This window comes from Camponotus vicinus, unplaced genomic scaffold (genome assembly GCF_025532165.1).
Source record: "Camponotus vicinus isolate PSW18456_S1 unplaced genomic scaffold, iyCamVici1.0 SCAF_9, whole genome shotgun sequence".
Taxonomy (NCBI): Eukaryota; Metazoa; Arthropoda; class Insecta; order Hymenoptera; family Formicidae; genus Camponotus; species Camponotus vicinus.
In genome coordinates this window covers 15,378,976-15,403,663 of record NW_028141981.1, presented here as the reverse complement: position 1 = coordinate 15,403,663, position 24,688 = coordinate 15,378,976, and the positions used below count along the sequence as shown (strand labels likewise).

The 24,688-nt window shown below is 37.3% G+C and overlaps 1 protein-coding gene and 1 long non-coding RNA gene across 5 annotated transcripts; one reads left to right on the top strand and one right to left on the bottom strand.

Moving 5' to 3' along the window:
* Positions 1 to 2,954: 2,954 nt before the first annotated feature.
* On the top strand, positions 2,955 to 5,328 carry LOC145977353 (uncharacterized). The gene is made up of 3 exons (XR_014440486.1): positions 2,955 to 2,978; positions 3,592 to 3,846; positions 4,781 to 5,328. It is a non-coding gene; the product is annotated as an uncharacterized LOC145977353 (long non-coding RNA).
* Positions 5,329 to 5,584: 256 nt separating this feature from the next.
* On the bottom strand, positions 5,585 to 24,502 carry LOC145976800 (uncharacterized). 4 transcript variants are annotated; one of them, XM_083108211.1, is made up of 19 exons: positions 24,173 to 24,502; positions 23,760 to 24,019; positions 23,569 to 23,647; positions 22,995 to 23,135; positions 22,552 to 22,683; positions 16,438 to 21,518; positions 15,875 to 15,983; positions 13,113 to 15,751; positions 12,389 to 12,862; positions 11,476 to 11,601; positions 11,173 to 11,348; positions 10,403 to 10,575; positions 9,180 to 9,370; positions 8,280 to 8,530; positions 7,702 to 7,968; positions 7,239 to 7,431; positions 7,055 to 7,175; positions 6,779 to 6,937; positions 5,585 to 5,827 (listed from the first exon to the last, which is right to left on the bottom strand). In XM_083108211.1, the coding sequence occupies exons 1-19, from the start codon at positions 24,212 to 24,214 to the stop codon at positions 5,789 to 5,791; spliced, it is 10,653 nt and encodes a 3,550-aa protein (XP_082964337.1). In that variant the 5' UTR covers positions 24,215 to 24,502; the 3' UTR covers positions 5,585 to 5,788. The 4 variants fall into 4 exon arrangements, with proteins under 4 accessions (XP_082964337.1, XP_082964339.1, XP_082964338.1 ...); XM_083108213.1 differs by having other exon boundaries at positions 11,173 to 11,330; XM_083108212.1 differs by having other exon boundaries at positions 12,389 to 12,853.
* Between the last annotated feature and the right edge of the window lie 186 nt (positions 24,503 to 24,688).

Here is a 24,688-nt window from a genome sequence, read left to right as displayed (position 1 = left end):
TCAGTGATGCCCATGGCTTCCTGCCATGTTCTTCTCACGAATTACGAAACATCAACATCCGCAGCACCGGAACTACGAAGCAGCGCGATATCCTCAACGGGAAGAAAAGTCAGTTTATTTATTTCCGGCATGAGAGAGGCGTGGAGTTGCAGCCGCACCGTCGTTGCCTTCTTTGAAACGAAACCGCTCTCTTATCCTCCGGGAGCATCCACGTGTAATCATCTGTATAAATATTTGGTACGTGCCCAGCGCTTTTCGTGACGGTAGAAGTCATGAAGAAAACTCGCGAGTAACCTTGAACGTCGACTCACCGGAAACGAGCCGTTAATTCTTGTCTCGGTCCCGCAAGTGCATTAACGAAATGACGGTTCCCGGACAAATCGCCGGCTGCAATTTGCGAGCGCAATAGTCTAAGTACATGTTATAATATTTACGAGTATTCTTTACGTTACGCAAAGCCTCGTGAAAATTTAAAGCATTCTTGGAGCAAGAATTAAAAATTCTCTAATACAGTAAGCTTAATGAACTTAGCAGAAAAATGATCATAATATTATTTAAACGACTATTTATAATTTAAAATTATAGAATTAAAAAAACAAACTTAGAGAATAAATAAATAATAAAGAAGCTAAAAAATGTTAAGAAGTTTTCCAAAACTTTTAGGAAAAATCAACGTTATGCAAAAATCAACGTTGTGGCAAAAATAAATATTATGTTAATTGCTTAGAGTATCTTAACAAAATAGCAAACAACAAATAAAATAGCAAATAATAAATTAATAATAGGGATTAAAAAAGGTTCCATATATTCCAAAATTTATTATCATATATGCGTGTGCACGATTAAAAATTCTTGTGGCGATTACTTTTATGTTTTGTGCTAAAAAATGCACGAATATTGTGGCACTCTTTATAATATATTGAAATTTGTTAAATTTGTTATATATATATATATCTTCGTCGATAAAAACAAAAATAAATTTTATTTTAAATGAAAGAATACGCAATAATACCTTGTTTATTCAAATTAATTTAATATACAAAAAGCACGATATATATATTTCGCCAATTTGCTAAATAATTCGCTTTCAGATTTAAAACGCAATGATACATGAGTTACAGAATCGAGTGATTAAAGAAAAGTCACAAGATACATTAATTTATTAATGTTTATTTAATTATAATTAATTTTTTTATTAATAGTTAATTTAAAATTCAAGAAATATATATATAATATTCCGCACACATTAATTTCGTATCTTAAATATGTAGGGAAGGACTTGCCACGATCGCGTTAAATCGTTATTTTCGAATTATGTTTGCGCTCTGACCTTATTATTGTAATGCCTCGTTTTTGTGTTTTGATGTCGAATGTTCGCGACGGTTGATCGTTCTTTGGATATAGCCGAGCGTGTCGTGAGCTGATTGGGCCACGTATGAGACCCAAAAGACGGAGTAGAAATTGCGAACCGAAAAGAGTCGTGGCCGAGATCTGCGAGGAATCATACCTCTGTAATAAAAGCCATAATAAAAGTCTCTCTTCTCTATAATATCCCGCATATTTCCTACAAATATTACGTAGTAGTAAGTCAAACGGTATTTGACCTTCGCCGCGTGCTATTGTCAAGGTGACAATATCAATACGTACAATCGTTTTGTCAGTCTTAAGAGGATGCTCAAATAGGAAAGACTGATCTGAGTCGCTCCGTATATCAAATTGCAAAAAACACGATCCTTTGTTACAATTATTATAATTAGCAAATAATAAATTCGTCAGTAAATCAGCGCGAGCTATTTTAGACGACTTACTCATTTAGAGGTCTGAAGAGTAATAAGGAAATTAAAATCGTACACACTCTCTAAAAGTGAATCAGTATATTATCACTGTAATCAGTGCTGTACTTATAACTGCTTGTAATCAGTGAGTATTTACTGTTTTTCAGTGATAATACACTGATTCACTTTTAGAGAGCACATACACATGCACACACATTATTGTTTTACTTGATTAATATATCTTCGAATATATCTGATGTCATGTTTGTCATCTTTTGCTGATAATTTACTTTTCAGATTCAATGATACAAATTACAGAATCGAATAACTAAAGAAAAGTCGCGAAATACATTAATATAGTTTATTAATATAGTTAATTTCAAACTCAAGAAATATATGTGTGTATGTATGTATATGTGTATGTATAATATTCCACATATGTTTATCTCCTCGTATCTTAAATATTTAATCGCAATAAATTATTTGTCACAGTATTCAACCTTCGCCTGTGTTATTGTTAACAATATCAACATGTGCGGTTCTTTTATTATTCGCGCGGCGACACTTGAGTAAGAAAGACTTCCATCCGTATCGGTCCAAATTTTCTTCTTATTCGTATATTATCTTTCGAGATATACTATCATTTTTCACGATTATACAATAATTAGCGATAAATAATTGGTAAGTGACGCTTATTTATCAAAATTATTTATTTCGCGCGATTTATCCATTAAGATAATAATCGCGAAACAATGGCAAATAACAATTATAATCCGATATTTAGAATCATTAATTAATTTTTTAATGCTTCCATTTGAATATACCTCGCGTTTACATTTTTTATTCAAATAATATAAAATCGTGGAATCAATCGATCAGAAACGCTATTTGTTAAAAACAGAGGTAGCATTGCTGCGAATGACACGCAAATTTGATTATGAAATTTTCAAATGTCAGGAAAATCGATCATGGTTTCCATATTACTCTTCAATCACAACTTAATAAAACTTGCACTGTATATGATTGATTCTACATCGGGAGTGTCGTATATAAAGTACCGCGCGATCGTCATATTGCTGATTAGTGCTCACTAATTAATCGTATTTTCGCGAGTGAGTGTGAGTGCCATGAAAAGACAGCAAAATGTGAATAAGGGAAAAGGAGCAAACCTGGAGAGGCATCAGGCAATGGCAGAATAACCAAGTAAGTACAGTAATTTATTTAATTTATTACTCATTATAGTTGTGAAAATGATTTTTTATTTATTTGTGCGATAATTCGTTTTATATATTATTATGCAATAATATATATAAAATATCTTTTAAAATAAATATAGCCGCAAATTTCTTTGTCAAAGAATTATGCAAATAACTTCGAGTTTACAAAATTGTCGCAAATTAAATAGAATCGTTACATCTCTCACAGATCTGCGCAAATTTTATACGAAAAATTTTAAGCAAAATTTATGCCAAACACTCCACAGGTCTCCACAGAAAAAGAAAAGATTTTTTTATGAAAAATATTTTCTCGTGACTTCTTTAAGGTCAACTAATTGTTAAATTATTTTGAAAAAGTTAACAAAACTGAAAAAAAATTACCGATGAAATATCTGATGGAATATCATGACATATCTAGGTGGATTATATAGGATACTGAGATCCTTTAAAAACTTGAATTATATAAATCAGTTATTAATTTTTGCATTTAATCCTCTCCCCGCGAAGTTATCATAATTCACGTATGATATGGATCTTTAAAAAGATTTACTAATTTTCTTGCATACTCGTTGTCTGACTTTCGCGTCCAATCTATACAGAGCGAACCCGAAGCCTATAGTATCCGATGGTGAAAACCTAGACGATGCATTCTTTTCGAACCGTAGACACGTTGCCGAGCATGGCTATTGTTCCGTTCATGCCTGTATCCATCCATTTACCGTTCTTGTGTGGTCATTGGAGTACATATGGCCGATATATATCCAAAGAAGCCGGAGGCTACCGAATTACAATGGTGAAAGAACGGCCTTTCTCCGGGCCGGTTCTTACACAGACATATACGGAAGTCGACGCAGGTGTGTAAATTTGCATGCGCTTTGTGCTATGGTTGCGCCATACTTATAAAGGGCATACGCGCGATTTTAAATAAAATCTCGGTTGGAATGTGAGCGAATCAATTGTGATCTCTTGACCGTTGATATCTGGTCTTCTAGAGATGTATAAGTGAATATTATAAATTAACTCTAAGATGCGGAAAATATTGCAATCTATTTATATAAATAATTATTTTTACTTCCAAATAACTTATTATTTTTATTTCTATGTGTATATTTTATGATGATTTCCCATGACACAGAAATTAAATATAAAGTAACTAAAGTAAGATATATATATATATAGAAATTTTAACTTTTTAAATCATATTATTATGTATATTAATATTTATTTTGAAATTTTGAATCATTATATTATCAACGAGTCCATGAATAATCATAAAATTAGATTTCTTATTATATATATATTTACATTAATAATTTTATTATAATAATACTAATAGTTTCACCGAAATACAATTGATAATTAATTAAATAATTTGAATCATTAAGATTTAATTATACTGATATCATAAAATCTACACAAATGAAAATAGTTGTTTAATTATAATACTCACTTATTACAGTTGAAATAATATCGTTATATATTATTAAATTATATTGTTAAATTAATTATTAAATATTATTAAATTATATTATATTATTAAATAATTTCGCATTCGTATGCATTCGAATCATGGTATTTATATGGTAATTACATAAAAACCTACTTCGCTTCTTTTTATCATATTTAAGAACAACTCGTCGTAAACTGTAAGTGCACATCTGGCAAATTTTTGTTTCGTGTGTTTGATATAAAGCCTCTTTCCTTCTCCAATTCTCCTTTACGGACTTTGAATTATCTTTTTGCAGTAACTCCGAATTAAACTTTTTAGAATCATTTCTGTTATGTTAGTTTTTGCGATTCTTCGTTACAAGACTGCTCATTGCGGAGTTAAAGATCAACAAAGTCAGCCGCGTTTTCCGCGAAAGTAGACAAGCGCGAGTTACGATGACATCATTTTGGATACAGAAGATACACAGAAGTATCGAAGACACGAATAAAGCACCGATGAGTGTCCGTCGAAGAGCGGAAATCCCGTTATTCGGTGAACGCATCCGAGGCCGACATTTATTTCGATTCGCCGCGACTAGGTACGCAATGCGCGCGCATCCCGCATGAATATTTACATCCAGATGGTGTACATAAATAGTACTCAGCGAAAAAATGGGTTAGACCCGGGATACACCCACCCCCGTGCCGTAGATATCCGCCGGAAGCGGTCACAAATTCTCCGAGTCTCTGGCACAACCGCATTGCGCATTACTCTCTTGGATCCCCTTCTTCCTTTCTATGCGCTTCCTTTTTCTTCCTCGCTCTTTTAACTTGCGGCTGTGTTTCTGAATTATATTTTTCGCCATAAATTATTTTCATCATGGTATCCCAAAATTAAAAGCTATCGATCCGCCATAAACGTAATTATAATATTTACAATAATAATTATAAAGTATAATAATTATACTTACAATTATATAAAGTATATTAATTATATTATAAAGTATATACTACTAAAATTATATTATAAAGTATATTAATTATGCTTACAATAAAGTATAATAATTATACTTATATTTACAATAATAATTATAAAGTAATGCTCATTATCCTACATAAAATAATTGAGAAAAAATGCAAACTTTTTTCTATAAATAAATTTAATCTCAATTAACACAAGTCGTGTTTAATATTACAAATACACGAAATATTCATTACACGTTTATTAAACTATAGTATTTGACATATACATATGTTATAACGACGTTATTAGCAATAACTATAAATATATGTTAAATGTCGGATCTTGCAAGATGATTTCCTAAAATTCCTATGACAATTCACGTCAGACTTATTTCTCAAATGGTGTTAATGACACGATCGGTATTCTTTTATGCAGCGATTTCTCTGGAAGAATAAAAATAACGCTTTCGTTTCTATCTTTTTCTAATGTCCTCCATCTCTTATTTTTTCTATTCATTTTGACAAATAACATTTAATATCTACAGAGGATAATAAATATAAAAATGTCTAATTATATTCGAATATAAAAGAAAATAGAAATAAATATTACGTGTTAGTTTTGCTTATCTGGATATTTCGTCCTCTCAAAATTCTCAAAACGACAATTTTCTCAAAACGACAAATAACGTCTACTTTATAGCGCATTCATGACGAATGGCGTATTACGTGTATGCGCGAATGAAATATCGCTTTTATCAGACCAATCGTCGTCGTATCCCATTCAGTATTTTGGGATCACGTACTGCGCCATACGTGCGTGCTCGCTCGTGCTAACGTTTTCGCATTTACGTTCTTCCTATATTTTACACATATCCGGAACTCTAATCTCCCTGCACTCTAATCTCTTTAATCTCTCTACATATACATATATGTTTGCTCTGGTTTTACTCTCATGATGATAAATCGATTGCCAAATATATACGATCCTCAGAGTGTTGTTAATCTCGCATAAGCAAAACTAACGCGTGATTATTTCTCACTCGGATAATTAACACAGAAAAATAAAGTTTCGACTTACAAAAATGGAAGAATATTAAATATATGATATAATCAAAATATATTGAGATTAATGTAATTAAAAATATATAATTCTTACTCTTTCAATCTTTAATCGTTATAGGAAATATTTATTATAATATAAATTACGGAATGCGACTAAAATACTTAGACATTATTAACACAAAAATGTTCTATCAGATATTTTTAAAGAGAAATGCAAGAGGATATTTCTAAAAAGGAAAGGATTGAAATGTCATTTCAAAAATACAAATATTTTTCATCTACTTGTCTTTATTACTATTATCTATTTTTTTTCGTTACTCTTCCTACACTCACCTTATTTCTACTATGATTACGTAACGATTCCTCAGACTTGTTCAATTCGTTCATCACGTACTCGATGTCCTCGGTTTCCATTTGCGAATCGCGACTATCGCCATAAGTGTTCACGCAGATCGTTCTCGTATGTTCGCTCTTGTCGGTCGCCAAACTGATCTAGACGAAAAGACGCGGAACGCGTGCCGCAATAAAGGAGATGAGATTGCGTCATGAAATTCTATTCTAATCTTGACACACATACACGTAAAAGGACGAAAAGAGGAGGGCTCTTACTTTAGATTCGCTCGAGCAACAGCGTCTTCGGTCGAGTCGAAAAAATCTCTTGAGACGATAGCAGCAAACCGCGAGGGGAAAAATCAGGAAAAACATCGCGTTTAGTAAAAATTCCATTTTCCTGGAGAATACATATCGTTAAATCGCGACTGTGCATATATTTTTACCTATTATATTTTATTACCTGCTGCATATCCTGACGGTTCTCCTTCGCGTTTCCGGATGCACCGGGGCACCGTGCTCATCCCTCACCACACGATTATAATATCTTAATTCTCGTTCAAAATACCTCGACATTGTGCTGGTTTCCAGCAACGAATCTAAACCCCAACGACCCATCCCCGGAATGTACAGGCCCATAAACCATTTCAGAAAACCTGTAAAAGAAGAAACGAATTCTTCGAAATATATAATATATTAAAAATATAAAAAATGAATTGTACAAGAGGATACAATGTTAAGATACGATAACTAAAATTTAAGAATGTATAAAAATCACGTTAAATATGTATAAATTTTGCTAAATTGTTAGGAAAAGTTAAAAATATAACACATTAATAGAATTGTTTGTTTTAAAAAATTTCTGAATTATAAAAAGACATATTAGAGTAAGCGAATTTTTTTTAAAAGCTATTGATTACACTAACCCATGAGAAGCAAGAGCAATATTAAGGAAACGATGAAGAGCATAACATCCAAGGTTACGTCCGAGAAAATTTGGCGATGATGCGACGGGACGGGACCGCGAAATCCAGCGGCATGATAAAGTTCGAGCGGCATCGGTTGACAGCTGGTGCCACGTGCGTCGCCCACGCACACGCATAAACAGTGCAACGTGCAGAAGCAACGATCCATTTTTCGTATCTTTATCTTCCTGGTAGCCACCGGTTCCCCGAGATGGTTTAGCAATTGCACTGGAAACGCGACCGTATCTACAACTTGTGCACGTACGTACGATCTTTCGCGTATATTTCGGAGACGCTGTGAAAAATATTCGTACAATACTCCACACTACAATAATTTATGCGTTGTCAGTTTTTTCTATTTTCCGTTAAATTTATAGAGAAAATCGAGTTGTAAAAAAAAAAATATGCACAGGAAATCGTCGAATGTAAAGAAATTAGGAGGATTAATTAAATGTTACTTAAACATGGGTTTAATTCTTTAGAAACGGTCATAAGTTATCTTTTTTTTTAGTTATCGTGGGTCATTAAATTTTTTTTACCAGAGCAGTAAAACTCGTTTGTGGGCAGCTCGCCATAAAGATTCAAGCTCACTGCTTGGTTCCGTCGAGGTTGAACTAGTCTTTTAGGAAATGTAGCGTTTATCCAGGATTCTGGAAGGTTATCGGGACAGTCCGTGATCTTTGACTGATAAAACGTCGGAATCAGTCCCGTATTAGTAATCACGACCGTTATTATAGTATGATCGACTGCAGTGCTGTTCACGTTTACTTGACTAATGCGGCCCATGGATCTAAAGTTTACAGATTTTAAAAAATAATCGTACACATATAATTTAATTGAATCTTAAAATTATATTATCTTCAATTTATTCTCAAGTTTTACTACATATTAAAAATAATTTAATTTATAAAATATCGTTCAATGATATAGAAACAATTTAAAACACCAGCTTATTGATACATTAATTAGAATAGATTGATATATTTATTTCATTGTAAGCACTTTGTGCGTTTTAATATTAAAAAAATAATATTTTATTTTATTTTATTTTATTAAATTAAATTTTTAATTAAATTTTTAATTTTTAATTTTTAGATTTTAAATATTTAATAATTTTTAGAATATTTAATTAAAAATATTTATTTAATATTTACATAATTCTTTTTAAATTATTATTAGCTTAAAAGTTATTTAATCTTTACATTGAATATTATATATCGCAGCATGCTATTTCAAAATCATATTCTTTTATTAATTATAAAACGTAAAATTAAATTTTTTTTAAAAAAGAGATCTAGCACAGGTAACTTTAAGCAATTCGGAATAATCAAGAAATCGCGGATATTGAGGAAATTAACATGAAGCATAGGTGAAGTTAGAGTTGATAATCTCAATCCTTTAGTTGAAGGTTAATATGTATCGTTGCTCCCGAAACTCACCCTCCTGCGAGCGCGGCATTATAATCCGCCCCGATTTCGATGTCGATCGCAGACACGTGCGGCGAATGATACTCCAGAGCGAGAAACTCGCGGCTTCCACTTCCGCTCGCGCTGTACTTGATGGGCTCACTCGGCACGGATGCGAAATTGCTCAAGAAGTAGCAACCAGGTCGACCGGCGACGCGAGCTTCCTGTCGACACGTGACACTAGATCGAACGGTGGTCCGACCTTCGACAGCCGTCGGGCGGAAATGTTCGCGGGAATGCGAGGTGGTTTCCGGACAGGGGAGGAGAAACGTACGTTTGTAACACGCATCTGTAACCCGTCGTCTGCCATCGTTCGATAAACCTCGAGATGACGTATTATAGTTCGCGCGGGTGCAAATAGTTCGACAGGCGAAATCTAATCGATTGCTTTAGGTGTCATTCCCCATGATAGGAAAAAGTCTCCAATCTCTATTATTTTTAATAATATATATTTTAATTTATATTAATATATTTTAATTTATATTAATTTATATTAATTTATATTAATATATATTAATTTATATTAATATATATTTTAGTAATAATACTTGACAGACATGAAGTTTCGCGGATTCTTGATCAAAATGATCGCTAATATTCGTAGAAGGAGTAATAGTAAAAAAATTGATGAAATTAGAATCATTGTAAAATGATAAAAATCCCTTTTCGTTGGAAGTTTCATAACGTCGTTTGGCGATCACGCGATTTGATAGAACCCAAAAGAGAAACCAAGTCCGCAGCGCAATAATTCAAAACGACATAACAACGACGGGCTCGCGTAGCGTGGAACCATCAGCGCGTACATTTGTGAACGCGAGACAAATTCGGTATCTCGTTCAAAAACGAGACGCGGGTCGAATTCCTCGTCTCGCGTATCACACAGAGAACGAGCCGACGTACATAAAAATCCGCGTCCTGTCCCTCGCCGGACGACCGATTTGTATGCAACTGTCCGTTTCCCGTCGTCCCGGACAAATCTCCTCTCGTAACGTTTCACGCGAAGGGGAGGCAAGGGGAGAGTATAAGTATTAAATTCGTGCGCGATAAATCATGTTACACAGCGAGAGCAGCGAGCGCACTTAAAGCGTCTCGCGCGCTCGACGCTTACGAAGGGGGATGGGATCTGCCCAGGTATAGCCCGAGGACAGGAAGGCTATTTCCAGTGTTGTTTCATTTATTGCACCTGTCATACGTACCGCGTCGTGCCTACGGTAGGCCAGGGGCTGATTTTTCAAACAGGTTCCACTGACATGTCCGCACCGATCCGGTTGCTTCGCGAACGCCGCGAATCCCACGCCCGCTTTGTCGCACTCGTTACCGTTCTCGTTGATGCTGCTCGCTGGTACCACGAGATACTCGTTCGACTCGCCTAGATCGAAATATTTTAGCAAAATATTCCTATTATAATTTTATTCTTAATTATAATTTTAATTTATTATATTTAAAATATTTTTAATTATAATTATAATTTTATTAAAGCGAGTTGTCGACTCGATGTCACTCTTACAAAGTTGTTTTATGTATTGAAATTGTTGACGAAATATCATTTTTCGAAATGTCAAACTTTTTATATTCTTATGTCATGTTGCGAGTCTTGTTAACGACATAATAATTAAAGCAAATCTCGTACATATATTACACATATTTTAATTTCGTACCTATCAATGATCAATATTTATTTTATTTATGTTTAAGATTTTTGATAAGAAAAGATCTCTTTCTTAAATATGATTATAATTATACATTTTCTATATATCTTAAATCTAAAATTAAAAAAAATTTTTCTTCAATTACGAACCTGAAATTAAAAGAGCTCTTTCTTTAATTACGAATCAAAACCGTTAAATCGCTCGTTTCTGAATAATTATCTACTTCATTTTTTACAACTATCGTTATAGATTATGAACTCGTGTCTCGTTAATTATAATTTTGAGGAAAAGGTATTGAAACCTTTTGGGTTCGATACCTTCGACGGGATATCCGGAATCTTTTGATGTCACCGACGACGGCACCAAAAGACGATCGCGAACGACATCCAAATTAGGGGCTTCCTCCTCCTCCTCCCTCCACCGCGGTATTTTCTTGTAGGTGAAAACGATCGTACCTTGACTGCCTCTATGGTGCCTGTTGAACGTGCCCAATCTGATGGCATAAACGATCTGTCTAGCGTGAAGTTCATCGAGCCGCTTCGAATATACTTGAGCGCACATTCAATCGCGACACACACACACATACATCCTCTTTCTCTCTCTCTCTCTCTCTCACTCACCTGACTACGGAATCTTCAGTGAGATCCTCCCAGTAAATTGATCCATTCCCTAAAGTACGTTTTTCGTAAACCTGTAGATAGACTATGTGCTCGACGATAGGATCTTCCAACTGATATACGGAATACCTGAAAAGAATTGTGACGCGCGTTATTTTCTATAAATCATTGTTAAAATCGATAGTAATAGTAGTGATATATTTATAGTTATTAAATAGAAATTGTGACAGAAAGTTTTACATGCATAGACGCTTTCACAAACATGTCGAACATTATAATAACTTATATGTATTGATTATCTGTTAATCAATTTGCGGCGCGTCAACTGCAGAGACTGTCGAAAGCGCGAAACAAAGTACTCATTTTTGCTTTTGTTACATCTAGAGTTTATAATTGTTATGACGCATTGCATTGTCAAATTGAATATAAATGATCGAGAGCCGTCATTTGAATGCGTTTAACAAACCATCGGCCACTATTGTGTACACGATTGTCCGCTATTATCACACAATTCTTTCAATAAACTTTGTACTGATAGGTAAAACAACGCTCTTCAAATGTGAGACAAGTTTCCTATTATTCATTAAATACCAACATTATTTTCAGACAGAATAAATTCACACAAATAATACCATTATTCACATGTTATGAATGAAAAAGCGCGTGTATTCTTTTCAACTGATTATTACAATTTTAATTTTGAATCCTTTTAAATCTTTTTAAAATATTCTATTATATTTTCTCTTCATATTTTTCATTGTAACATATTTAATTACAAACTTATACTTTTTACCAAATTTGGTATTAATAATCGGAGAACGGTTCTTGCTTTTCTCTTGGTTGCTCGAGAAACGAAAACATAAACGCGATGCTCGATATGAATCACGATCCCTTTAAATCCCCATAGGCGACCTACCATAAATCACTGAAGCGCAAACAATGCGCGGACTCGAGATATTTGGCCGCATCGATATTCGGCGGGTGTCCGCGATCCGCGCAATCTTGACCACCCCGGATTTGCGCTCGTCCGGGATCGACTTCCGATCCATCGAGCATCCGGCTTTCGTCGTCGCCCCGTTTCACGTTTCCTCTCGCGAGCTTTCGAAAATTCCCGGCGTCTCGTTTCTCGATGACGTAGCGTCCCGATAGTCTCGCCGCGACGTCATCGGCGTCATAGTCCGGCTCGAGAGATGCCATTAATAAGTGTCTCCTGAAGCGCCGCTGGTTCCCGATCCCCGAGATATCTTTGATCCGCTGACTACCCTTCTTCCTCCTCCTCTTCTTCTGCCACTTTGTCTTCTTCCTCGCCGCGTTCGGAAGGTTCCGCTGTCGCTTTCTAAACGCGTGATTACCTTTCCGGAAACCAACATCCCGTTCCTTGCTGAGAACGCTACGACACAACGTGAGAGATTACGAAATCTATCATGTGGAAATAATAAAACCAATTACACGATCCATTTTGACGTAAAAATTTTCTGTTATGATTGAATGTCTTTTTTAGAGGAAATAAGCTTCCCGAGAATAAATTCTCGAAAATTAATTAAATGATAGAAAATGAACACTCGAGAAACGTATTAATTTAATTAAACCTTAAGTAAACTTTGCGCTATAAAATTAATTTCATTCTTTTCGTGACAGACCTCATGGGTTCCTCGATTTTAGGAGCGTCAACATCATCGTCCCTGGACGAAGTCGATGAATATCGAATCACATTCGCTTTTTCCGAGGAACCTGCTCTTTTTCGCGACCTTAAATCTCCCTTCACGGGAGGTAGAGCATCATTCGAAAGTTTTGCCAGATGGTCATTTACGACAAAGTGTCCTTCGATCTTAACCGAATCACTTCCACTGCTGAAATTTGGGTCACCAGGACGGTTAATCTCGCCGCGGACTCGTCGAAGTACTTTTTCTGCTGCAATTTCTCCCGGTACTTCGCGCGATTCCTGAAGTTTCTTATCGATTGGCAGTCGCCGCGTGGCCATCGCCCAATGTTCCCCGATCCAATCTTCCGGAGAACCTTCTCCACCGGAACTATTAAGTAATTTCGTTCTCGTGTCGCGCCGATCAGATATCCTGGTCTTCTTCGGCTTCTTCTTCGAGCGCGCGAGTCTGTCTTCTCTTACGCTATCGATCGCTTTTAATAAAGCATCTCGCGAGACTCGCGTCGACCTGATGGTATCGTTCGCGATACCAGTCGATTTCGACGACCACCGAAATCCATCATTCTTATTCCCTGTCGAATATTTCTCCTGAAGAGACTTGGGCGCGATTTTATTTCTCTTGAAATTTGTCGTGGAAGCAATTTCTTGTTTACCGAGGTGAAATCGATCGGCAAAACTTCGATCTTGATTCAGCAGCCGCAAACGATTGGTTTGGCTACCGCCCAATCGAGATTCCTTCGCTTCCGAATCTTTCTTTGAATCGTTAAACAAGACTCTCGAGTTTTGTTCTACGTCCATTAGATGTAGGACGCTGATATTTTGCCGAGACGCGTTCTCGCGAAGCAAGGGCTTCCGATCAAGTTCGTAAAATAGAAAGGACTTTGGCGTCGCGGAAAAAGTCGTATTCGATAAAGTGGGGGCGTGTACTTCCCTCCTTGTGGAAGTTTGAAAGAGCACGGATGATACTTGGTTCTTGAATGCTTCATCGGAAGTACTGGATAAGGTGGACGCTTCGGACTCGAAAGTATCTCCGTTCAAAGGCGATGGTTCCTCGCGTATCCTTTCCGTGATTATCGATCGCCCAGTAGTCGTAAAATTTTGCTTCTCTCTTTCTGATATCATTGTCGTCTTATCAGTAACACTTTTTTGCTCTCCGACATTATTTCCTACGCTACTCGACGCGTTGACGATAATGTTCTTCACGCGAATAACCGTCTCGCCAACTTCCCTGTTAAGACAAGGAGGCTCTTCGTCCACGATGATCCTCAATAGCTTCATCATGAATCTCACTATTGCCATCATGTTTCTCACGTGAATTGCATTAACCGACTTATCGTTACATCTGTCGCACGGTGTCTCGGTAGGAAACGCCTCGTTTGTCGCGCATCCGGTCGTGACTTGGAGAACACCATCTCCCAATCGCGTTGATGATGAGAATCTCACGTTTCCCGCATTCCGGTCGTTTGTCGTCGCTTCCTGGATATCAGGCGGAAAAGTTTGAGCGGAATCGCTGTCGCGATAATTACTCGAAGTTTGCGATTCGCGCACAGTCGTCCCGGGAAGTTGGAGTTTCCGAACGGTCGCGGGAATTCTGTAGCAACCACCGGAAGTGACGTTCCGCGAGTCTTGGCCGGGACAACGCGTGATCCCATCCCTCTCACTTGTCGAGTTGACACTCGATTTCTCGATTTTGATGCGCAATAATGGTGTGATATGAAGATGAGTCGTATTCGATCGATGGAGCTCGGATCGATTCGCCTCGTTTAAAGGACATCGCGATTCTTGGATCGCGTGAGTCTGATTTTCCAAGCTGTCTTTATCGACCAGGACGGATCCCAAAATGTTCGGAAAACGCACCCCGCTCGCGGATGCGCGAGGATCCAATTTGTCGACGGCATCGATTTGCTCGGATGTCGTCCTCGCGACGTTCGTCCTGCCCGTCTTGCCATTCGGCGCGATCGACCTCGAGTAATCCGTTAGAGATACCTGTTTGGCTGTTCTTGAGTTCGCGCTACACTTGTCCAATCTCTTCTCGATTCGACAATCTCTCTTTCGTTCCTCTTTTTCGCTTCTTCGCGCCAGATCAAAAAACTTCTCGCGGGACTTTATCGCGATTTCGTTCGCATTTGTCCTTCCGGCTTCACAATCCTCGTCCGCTGTCACATTTAATGAATCACTTGCTTCGTCATTCGCATGTTCGATTATTGACGCGAAATCAAATGTGGATTCCGCGTTTGAATCAGAGAGGTTAATGGTTGTTGTTTCAACTATTACAATTGAGTTTGACAATTCCGTGGAAACCGAAGACCGCGTTGCTAAAGATCCGTCGGGAATAGCATCGAAACTTATGAGCATTGGCGTTTGGTTGAAACCGCCGTTCACTTGAATTCTACCGGTTAACGAAATTTTGATGCTCCCTTCGTTCTTCGACGTTATCGGGTTTTGCGAAAAGTCAATATTTTGATGCGTTTTTCCAACATTCGATAAACTTCGATTAGTCGTAATTTCTTCTTCATCGAATATCATAGATGCTGGTTGAGTTTCGTAAATAGATTCGTCTCGTATATCGTCTTTGCTGATCTTCTCGCGGAATGAAAGTGGCTCTTCGTCAATCTTTTCCTAGATTCGAAAGTTACTTAAAGTATTCTCAGATTCATCGAAATTTTTCCTCGATATACAAATATTATTATTGGTAATGCTTCTGATAATAGATTCTTTTTTTTCGAAAGAAACTTCTAATACCTTATTATCGTGGAAACTTGCAGGATCAGCCAATTCAGCTTCGATATCGCGTCTTTCCTCCAAGTCTGTATTCTTATCCATAATTTCCTTATCGTTATTCCTATAAATGCTATTATACAATTAGTAGACGTATATCAATATTTAAATGAATAATGGATTATTAACGTTATTTTTATTAAACTTTATATTATTGAAAATAATTATATGTATATAATATTCTAATTTTTTAATTTTATTTAATTTAATTGAGTTAAAAAATATTTCCATCTTCTAATTTTTTAATTAATCAAGTTATATTTGTTTACTTTTTATAAATATGTTGCTTTTTCACATTTTCGTCAAATAATTTTAATATATTAATATAATACGAGAAAAGGGTAATAATAATTAACATTTTTAAAAATAGAATTATACAATAATGTTATAGATTAAAAAAAGAAATTAGTATATTTACATGAAAATAAAGTATTATATCAAATAAATCTAAAAATTAAATTGCTATATAAGAAGTTGAAAGTATATACTTAATATTATAATTAGTATTTTTTAATATGAAAAAGAACCTTGGGATCGCTCCTTCGCCAACTCCCTGCACGTCAGAGATCACTGTATCACAGGCTGCAAGTGTTCTTTCCTCCGGCATTACAGCTCGTGCAGCATCGGCATTCTCATCTGCCAATCGATCCGTCTCGGGCAGCAATTTCCGCGAATCTCGATCCTCATGCAGAATTGGCTGATTCTCGAGATCCGATAAATCATCCCTCCTGGCGGTGGCTTCATTATCGCTCACCGAGTCATTTTCCCCTTCCGTCTCGCTTCCGTCATCATCGTAATACTCACCTTCAGCATCCTCGATGTAGCTGGATTTACCACTCGACAATAGTCGCCTGCTCGATCGATACCGATGATCCGTCAGCGATCGATCGACGTGTCTCCCCGCGATGTTTCTGTCATCCGATACCGATGACGACTTTTCCTTCAGGACCTTACCGATCGTTTTTCGGATGCTGTCATATATTTCCCTTGGAGGACGTCGAAAATATTCCTCTCCGACGAAAGCGCGATGCACTCGAGGATTTTTCGCGTGATTTTCATTAATCTTCCTCGCATCTTTGCGTTTCCATTGTTTTGCGCCGTAGACCAGAGGGGTCTTTTTATAACGGGCACTTTTAGTCATGACGTCGCGCGTCCCGCCCTTATCGTCCGCTATCATCAATTTCGCACCGCGAATGACAGTATCCGTTTGGCGATTTTTATCCTGACCCCCGGAACTTTTTACGAAACCCGTTAATATCCTGTCCATCGCGGATTCCGCGCCGCGATTCGACAAATCGTCGGGGTTCGCACTCGCCGTTCTTACGTCCTCCAACGGGTTCGATGCGATTTTTCGCGCCCCCGCGATCTTGGCCGCTCGTCCGGCGAAGCTGCGTTTCCCCGTTCGTCGATCCATCTTCGGCCTCTTGCTCAGCGAGCCGGAAAGATCCTTCCGCGACGTTGGAATTTTTGCCGGAAACGGAATTTCGAGCGACGCCGAGATAGCTTCGCGATTTTGCGAAATAACGCCCTCGTCAAATCTGCCGACTGCATCGTCCTTCACGTGACGCAGCTTCAGCAGAGCGACGTTCTTTGAGTCATCCTGCGGATTTCGTTCCTTCTCTTGCGCGCTCGAATCGAGATATCGATCGTCGCGATTGTTGACCGCAAATTTTATATCACGCGCCGCGATATCTCGAGGAGAAGCATTGTGTTTTTGCGTCCGATCTCGGCTTTCGCTACTGTGTCGAAAGGATTTCTGGTTCGTAGAATACTTCAATTTGCCGGCTAATCTTTTCTCGATTCTAGAACGTAATTCACTCGATTCCGTTGTCATATCCGGAGATTTTCCGTTTTTACTCCAAGCCATTCTTCCGTTCTGCGCACGATCCTCGTTGTCTTCTTCCTCGTAATCGTAAAAGATCGAAGAGTCACGATCGTTCGATTCGCGGATAAAGTCCGATCTCTTGCTTCTTATCTCGAGAATAACGTCGTCGATGCTGGAGGAAATCGTCGTCGACGAAGCGTTCGGAAAATAATCTGACTTTGACTTGTAGCGTTGCTTCTTCCTTCTACCTTCCGTCTTCTGGGCGGGCTTGAATCCGTTCACTGCGATTATCTGTTGCATTTCCGTCGTGCGATGCCAGGGATGATCTTCGATTTTCCTTTCACCATCCATCATCTTTGTATTCGCGACGCGATTGAAAATTTTCCGCCGTTTCTCACTCTTTCCAATTTCGCTCGATACTCTGTCTACTTTTCCTTCCGACGCGATACTGGTGTCAGATTTTCCAGTTCGAAATTTCCACCTAGAGACCGTCGTTTTCCGACTTATCGTCGTTGCTTCCGTCTCGTCGACGAAGGTGGTCTCGTCTAAAGCGATTTCGTCGTGCATCTCTCGCGAAAGCATCGTCGTTTCCAGGGGACGTAAGGTCTTCAAAGGTCGGAAGGTCGCGTCCGTGATTCTGGTGGTAGTTGCCAAGATCGTTGTGACGGTCGTCGTCTCTTCAGGTGGCAAGGTTTCCGCTTCCGTGATCTCGTCGAAGGTTGGCATCCCCGGCATTACAGGTGTGTACGCCACGTATTGTCTCACGATCCGACTCACTAGTTCAGCGATCTCATCCCTCTCGCGAGATCTCTGCGACCTCGTCGTAGAATCCTCGCTTTCTGGGACATCCACCGTGTTTTCCCGAAGCGGATCTCGGATGTAACAAGAGCCTTCCTCTCCTTCCTCATCGCTCCAAGCTTCCGCCGGTTCAGTAATCGAACCGCTACCGCGTAATAAGAGGTCTGTCCTGATCGGCGAGCCTCGAAGGCCCGTGAAATTGCTGGCAATCATCCGCGAAGAGACGTTATTAAGCTCGAGGAATCTCACGTTCTCTGCCTCATCCCGCTCGCTCTCGCTTCGATTGTTGAGCGCTTCAGAATACATTGTCGTTTCCTTGGAATTCGTACAATTGTTAGATAACACGCTAAGCGATCCGTTGGCGACTGCGAAATAGCCATCGACGTTTCTGCCAGGTGGAATCTGGGACGATAGTTTCGACACAAAGACTTTTGTCGTCGTGTTTGTACAAATTGGACTTGTTGATTCCAAGTTAGCTTGCTTCGAAGCATTATGACTAAGCTTCCTCGTGATCGGTGGTGACAGGAAAGGACCGATGATAGTATCCGACAATTTTTCCCTCGATTGCAGAGAAGCGGATTCTTTATAATCGATGGAATCGTCTTTCAACGTAATCGCCGAGATTGTAGTAATTTCGTTGTTTGTCGTCATAGATTTTGTGATTGTAAAAAAGCTTTGGTTCATAACCGATCGTTGACGTGTATCGATTAATCCGGCAGGATATTCAGGCGTTGCTTCATGTGTCGCGAATTCATCAGGTTTGTCACTTTTACGCGAAAACGAATCGTTTTTTAGTTTATCCTGAATTTCAGAAATATCGGCTCTTGTGACTTTGCTCTCCGTAGCTGCTTTGAGATTTTTCGAAGTTTCTTGAATAATTCTGACCTCGGCAGAGTCTTCCTTCAGGACGTTGCTTATTCGCGCGAACTTGTCCTTGATCCGCTTATCGACATTGCTCTCTTTGCCGCTTTCCTTATTGAAGAAAAACGGATTGTCGCCCTCTTCGGATCGAACTTTTTTGTAAGAATGACCGGATTCCAAAATCGCTTGTTTCCTCGGACTTCCATTTCCCCTATTCTGCGACAGCTTACGTTTATAGTAAACTATCTCGGGTCGAGCATAGTGATCTACGATGGCCTGCATCTTGCGATACGAGTCCTCATCTTTCGCAAGATTCTCGCTCTTCGCGGAATTTGAATCGTTTTCGATTCGAAGATGTCTTCGAGGACGTCTTTGGAGACATGTCTCGATCGAAGATGGATCGCATTTAAAGTTCGATCCACGGTTTTCCCATATCAACTCGCGAGTCAACAAGGACTTTCCTTGTTTCGGGTCCCCGCCAACCCCTTTGTCCTCGCGAAACTTCCCGGTGCCCTTCCACTTGCGCAACTTCCGACGAGAGGGCTTCCAGAATTTGTAACTGTTTTTCAAGTTCACGTCTTTCGGCGTCTTTTGTTGGAGCGAGCTATAAATTGTATGCGATTCCCGGCCCTTGTATAAATTGCTAAACTCGTCGGAGAATCCCTGTACCTCGTTCGCTGGTAACGAACCGCGCGTTCTCGATCCGAGGATTTCCGTCGATGATTTATCTCCGGGACGAGCGGTGGGCGAGGGTAATTCTTCCAGCCGCGAAATTCCAGTGGTAGAGGAAGAAGAGGAGGAAGAAAGATTTCGTAATCTTGTAAAAGCAGGAACGAGAGTCGAGATTCGCGTCGATACATTAGCATTTTCCACTTCCATCGCCTCGCTCCTCGCATTACCGTTTCGAAACGCGGCCGCGCTCAAATTCCGCTTCTCGGCCAACGCATTTCTCAGCGAGTTAACATTATCCGGGATGTTCTCCGGTATCCTAAATCCATATTGTCGCTTCCCGTTTACCATGGACCGATGCGCTCCGGAAATCGCAATTTTCGATAATAACGCAAACATGTCCCCCTCGGATCTATTCGACTTTATCGTCGATGGCATGATATCATTAATATTCTCATTAATATTCTCATTAATATCGTTTCTAAGTGGAATGGAAGTGAAAAATTCGATTGTCGTGGCGAAACTCCCTTTATCAGACAAGTTAGAAAACGCATTCCTCTGCGTTTGCCTCGAAAATTGACTCTCTTTCGGAATTCGCGACGATTGTATCGCCAGGAACATCGGTGTGTAATCGAAAGTATTTTCCAGTCGAGCTGCACCGCGAGGTCGATCCCTCGTTCTTCCCTCGGGATTTCCACTTTCCGAAAAATTCGACGACCTATCACACTCCTCTGGCTCGAGAAACCTTCGATTATCCTTCCTGCTGTTCGTTTTCCTAAAACCCCGTTCGCTTTTTAACTTCTTTAGTTTCACGATTTGATTCCGAGGATCACTCACGACTAATCCATGAATCAAAGATCCATCGTTCCACTCTCCAAGTCTATTCTTCGAATCGTTAAAATACGTAAAATTATTTTCGGTCGATAGATTCTTACTCCTATCATCCTTTTCCTTAGCTCTCTCCCTCGTGGCTTGCTCATACACGGCATTAATGTAGGCCTCGATCTTTTTCTTACTCGGTGACGGATCAGAGAACACGCTTTTCAATGCAGGCGACAACGTTTCCACGCTATTCGCGTCCTCCATCCAATGGAATCCTCCGGACGATCGGATAGACTGTCGGATCGAATTGTTTCTAAATTGTTTTTCGTTTCGATTTTTCGAAAGGGAAGGCGTCTCCTCGCCAAGTGGGTTATTAACGGCGAAAATGTCATGACTCGTTACTCGTCCTCGCGTCCCACCGTTCTCCAGTTCGATTCGACGATCGCGTTCTTCCTCGTTCCCACTCGTTTTGACCTGGCGTTGTGCCTTCGCATTGTCAAATAAATTCACGCTCGACTCGGACCTGTTGCGAGTTCTGTTTGTGCTGTCGTCCCGCTGGTAATAGCTTGATTCAGCGGCGACTGGGCAGAAACTTTTGGCGTGTTGCGCGTCCTCGCAAGAACAGCAGAAGCCCTAAAAGCGAATCATCGTCTGAAAGCATCGTCTTGTTGTATGCGACTTAATTGCAGAGACAGACATAACTTGTCTGAAGTTTAATTAAATGGCTTTCTACTGTCGCCGCAATTTAGGCAAATTAATACGCGATGACATCTCAAAATTATTTTTATCTTTTAAGGAGCACAGATTCTATGATATATAATAAAGTATGATTATAATTATTTGATGATTAATATTAACATGATATAATATATAATTAATAATAATAATAGATTTATTAAATGTAATAAAAAATAAAAAAGCTACACATATAAGTTAGTAACGTGTAATACGAGAAGAGCAGATAATAATCTAATTATTATAATTAGATATATCATATGTAATGTGGTTTTAATGTAGTTATATTTATATATAATATTGTAACTTAAAAAAAGAATATTTTTAAGATAGATATACATATAATTAATCTCATATTTTTATAATGTTAGTTTAATTTCTTTATTATTCAAAGAAATTCATCTTTCTATCTATATTTTTAAAATTGTCTAGATATACAATCCACATTTTTTCATGAATTTTTTCTTTTTTTAATATTATTAGATAAGTAACAATTTCATAAATTATCTTTTTAACTAATCTCTTTAGCTAATCTCTTTAACTTGTTATGAAAAATTTAATTGTTGTCAGTAATGTTAATTTTGTATCATAGTCTACTCGATCTTCTGTTTATCATCATTGTATACACAAAACTGTAAACAATCCTATAAAAAGAAATCCAAAGGTGATAAGTCGGGAGATCGAACAGGTGATGATACAACCTGAGAAGAATTAAATTTTTCATTGAATCGAATTTACCTACATGAATTTTTTTTCTCTAGAATACATTTTAGAAATTTATTGGTTTCCCTCGGACATTCTGTATATTTTAAATATTAACATTCAACATAACTATTATTTAAGAACCATTTTATTTAAGAAACGTAAATATGTGCTTAATAAGATGATTGTTTCGTTTTTTGTTTTTTTTTTTTGATATTTTAATTCTTACTTGACTAAATGGTATCGGCTTTCCATTAATTAACATTTGACCGCATGTTGGATTATCTAAACCGTCGTTACATCCAGTGAAATTAGCTCGATGATTGTTAATTACCTCTTCTCTCGCTTCCGCGTTGACAATCTTATTCGAAATGATCAATATATATAAGAAATATCTTTATTTTTATTATACGCGAATGATTAAAACAACGAGAACTTATCAACAATTAATATATGATCTGTATCAGATGCAGATAATTCAGAATGGAAACTATCTTGTCGATCTCAGTCAATAAAATATTAACAATTTGATAATTTATTTAAAATATTTTGCATATAATTATATTTGACAAGAATTTTAATGTTATTCTTTACAAATTTGCTACCAGTCATTAGTATTTAAAGACTTGCACATTTTAAATAATATAAATTAATTATTGCATACACACTTACGCCTTGAAATTTTAGTCCATATAAATGCAACAAATTTTCTTGGCGAACTTTTATGACATATGGATTATGGAGTCTAATTTTACGCATTTTTATCGGATCCAATACGTGATCCACCAATACAAATTCTTCCCGTGTATTCGTCTAATAAAACATATTTCAAAAGTATATTTATTTATTATAACTATTTATTTACTATAACTTATTTATAGTAATATGCTCAATTATAATCTTTAATTAAAAATTACGATCACAATTATGATTGTATCAAAATACGAAATTATTCAATTTCTTATTGTGGTGTGAAAATCATAATAGTAATAGTGTAATTTTTATTTTTCTTAGGCCAAGTTACATCAATATTATTTTGGATTTAAGAGAAATTTAAATATATATTTATCTTTATCTTTCTTTCTAAATAAATAAAAATAGACATATATTTAAATCTCGCTTAAAATCAAAATAACATTAGTGCAATCGAGTTCTAGATTTGTTTAAATGTTAGCATATTATTAATAATCTACCATATTACATAATAAAGATAGATAAATAATGTATATCCGATAGAGAGAGATACCTTTCCAACATTGTTAATCTTCATGCTAATAATCACTTTTTTTCTACAATTCCGTTGCGATTGTGTATACATTTCTTTACTACAGAAGGAAATAATGAATGAATCGAAAATATTTACTATAATTTGTTACATTTTCATAGATTTTGCATAAGTTTCGTAATTCCGATAATTTTAAAGTAGAATGCGCATACACTTCCTTCCGCGTTTTCGAACAACGAACCAGAACAGCCCTAATTTCAATCCACGGATGATCGATCAATGGTTCCTCGAATGAGGAACATGGACGATTATATTCGAATTGTCCTTCGTAAAGTTCGCGTCGTTGCCATTGCGACGTGCAGTCAGGATTTCTCGACGGATGATACTGGGGAACGTATTGAAACTCCGATACGTAAGGATGAAAATGCGCGGTGACACTTTCGGGGTGAAGGCCAATTAACGCGAACATCATCTAAGTTTTTTAATCAATAATGATAACAATCAAAAAATTATTAAGCAGATTTTATTTATTTTCGTGAATGTGCTCTACTAATAATTTATGAATTTATCATATGACAGTACGACTAAAGATTATGAGAATTAAATTGTGAATTAATATCAGAACCTGTAACGTTATCCAAAGAATCTTGAAATGAGCTGGTGACATGTTAGTTCATTTGGTGCGACATTGTTATCACTTGTCGAGCTCATCTCTAATACAGAATAGTATTGAGCCCTTCGAACACTCCATTACGTATCTTGATGCTATATGCACATGTCATAATCGATTAAACTCTCGATTAGATTAAATAATCTCGAAAAATGTGTATCACGAGATTCGTATTATTTCCACGTGTTTTAATATGTACTTGAATTAATCGGCAAAATCCAAGATTTGTGTAGGGTTATAATTTGATTAAAATCACATGAAGTAAAACTCGATATCGTTAACGAAGTTGCTCGCCTAATAATGTGATGGATCTAGATTTTCATTTGTTTATTAGCTCTCGAAATTATAATAAATTATAATTTAATTTAGCAAGAGAAATTTATTTAAAAAGCTTCATCTTTTTATCAAGGCTATTTTTCATTTAATCAGCAGCTGTATGTAAATAAAATTATGGATTCAGCCTTTGCAGAG

Coding starts and splice junctions, on each gene's coding strand:
- LOC145976800 (XM_083108211.1), bottom strand. CDS start 24,214: ATGTCACCAGCTCATTTCAAGATTCTTTGGATAACGTTACAG. Junction 21,519..22,551: donor AGCCGATACCATTTAGTCAA/GTAAGAATTAAA, acceptor ATTCGCTTTTAG/GGCTTCTGCTGTTCTTGCGA. Junction 15,752..15,874: donor CAAGTTTCCACGATAATAAG/GTATTAGAAGTT, acceptor TTTCGAATCTAG/GAAAAGATTGACGAAGAGCC.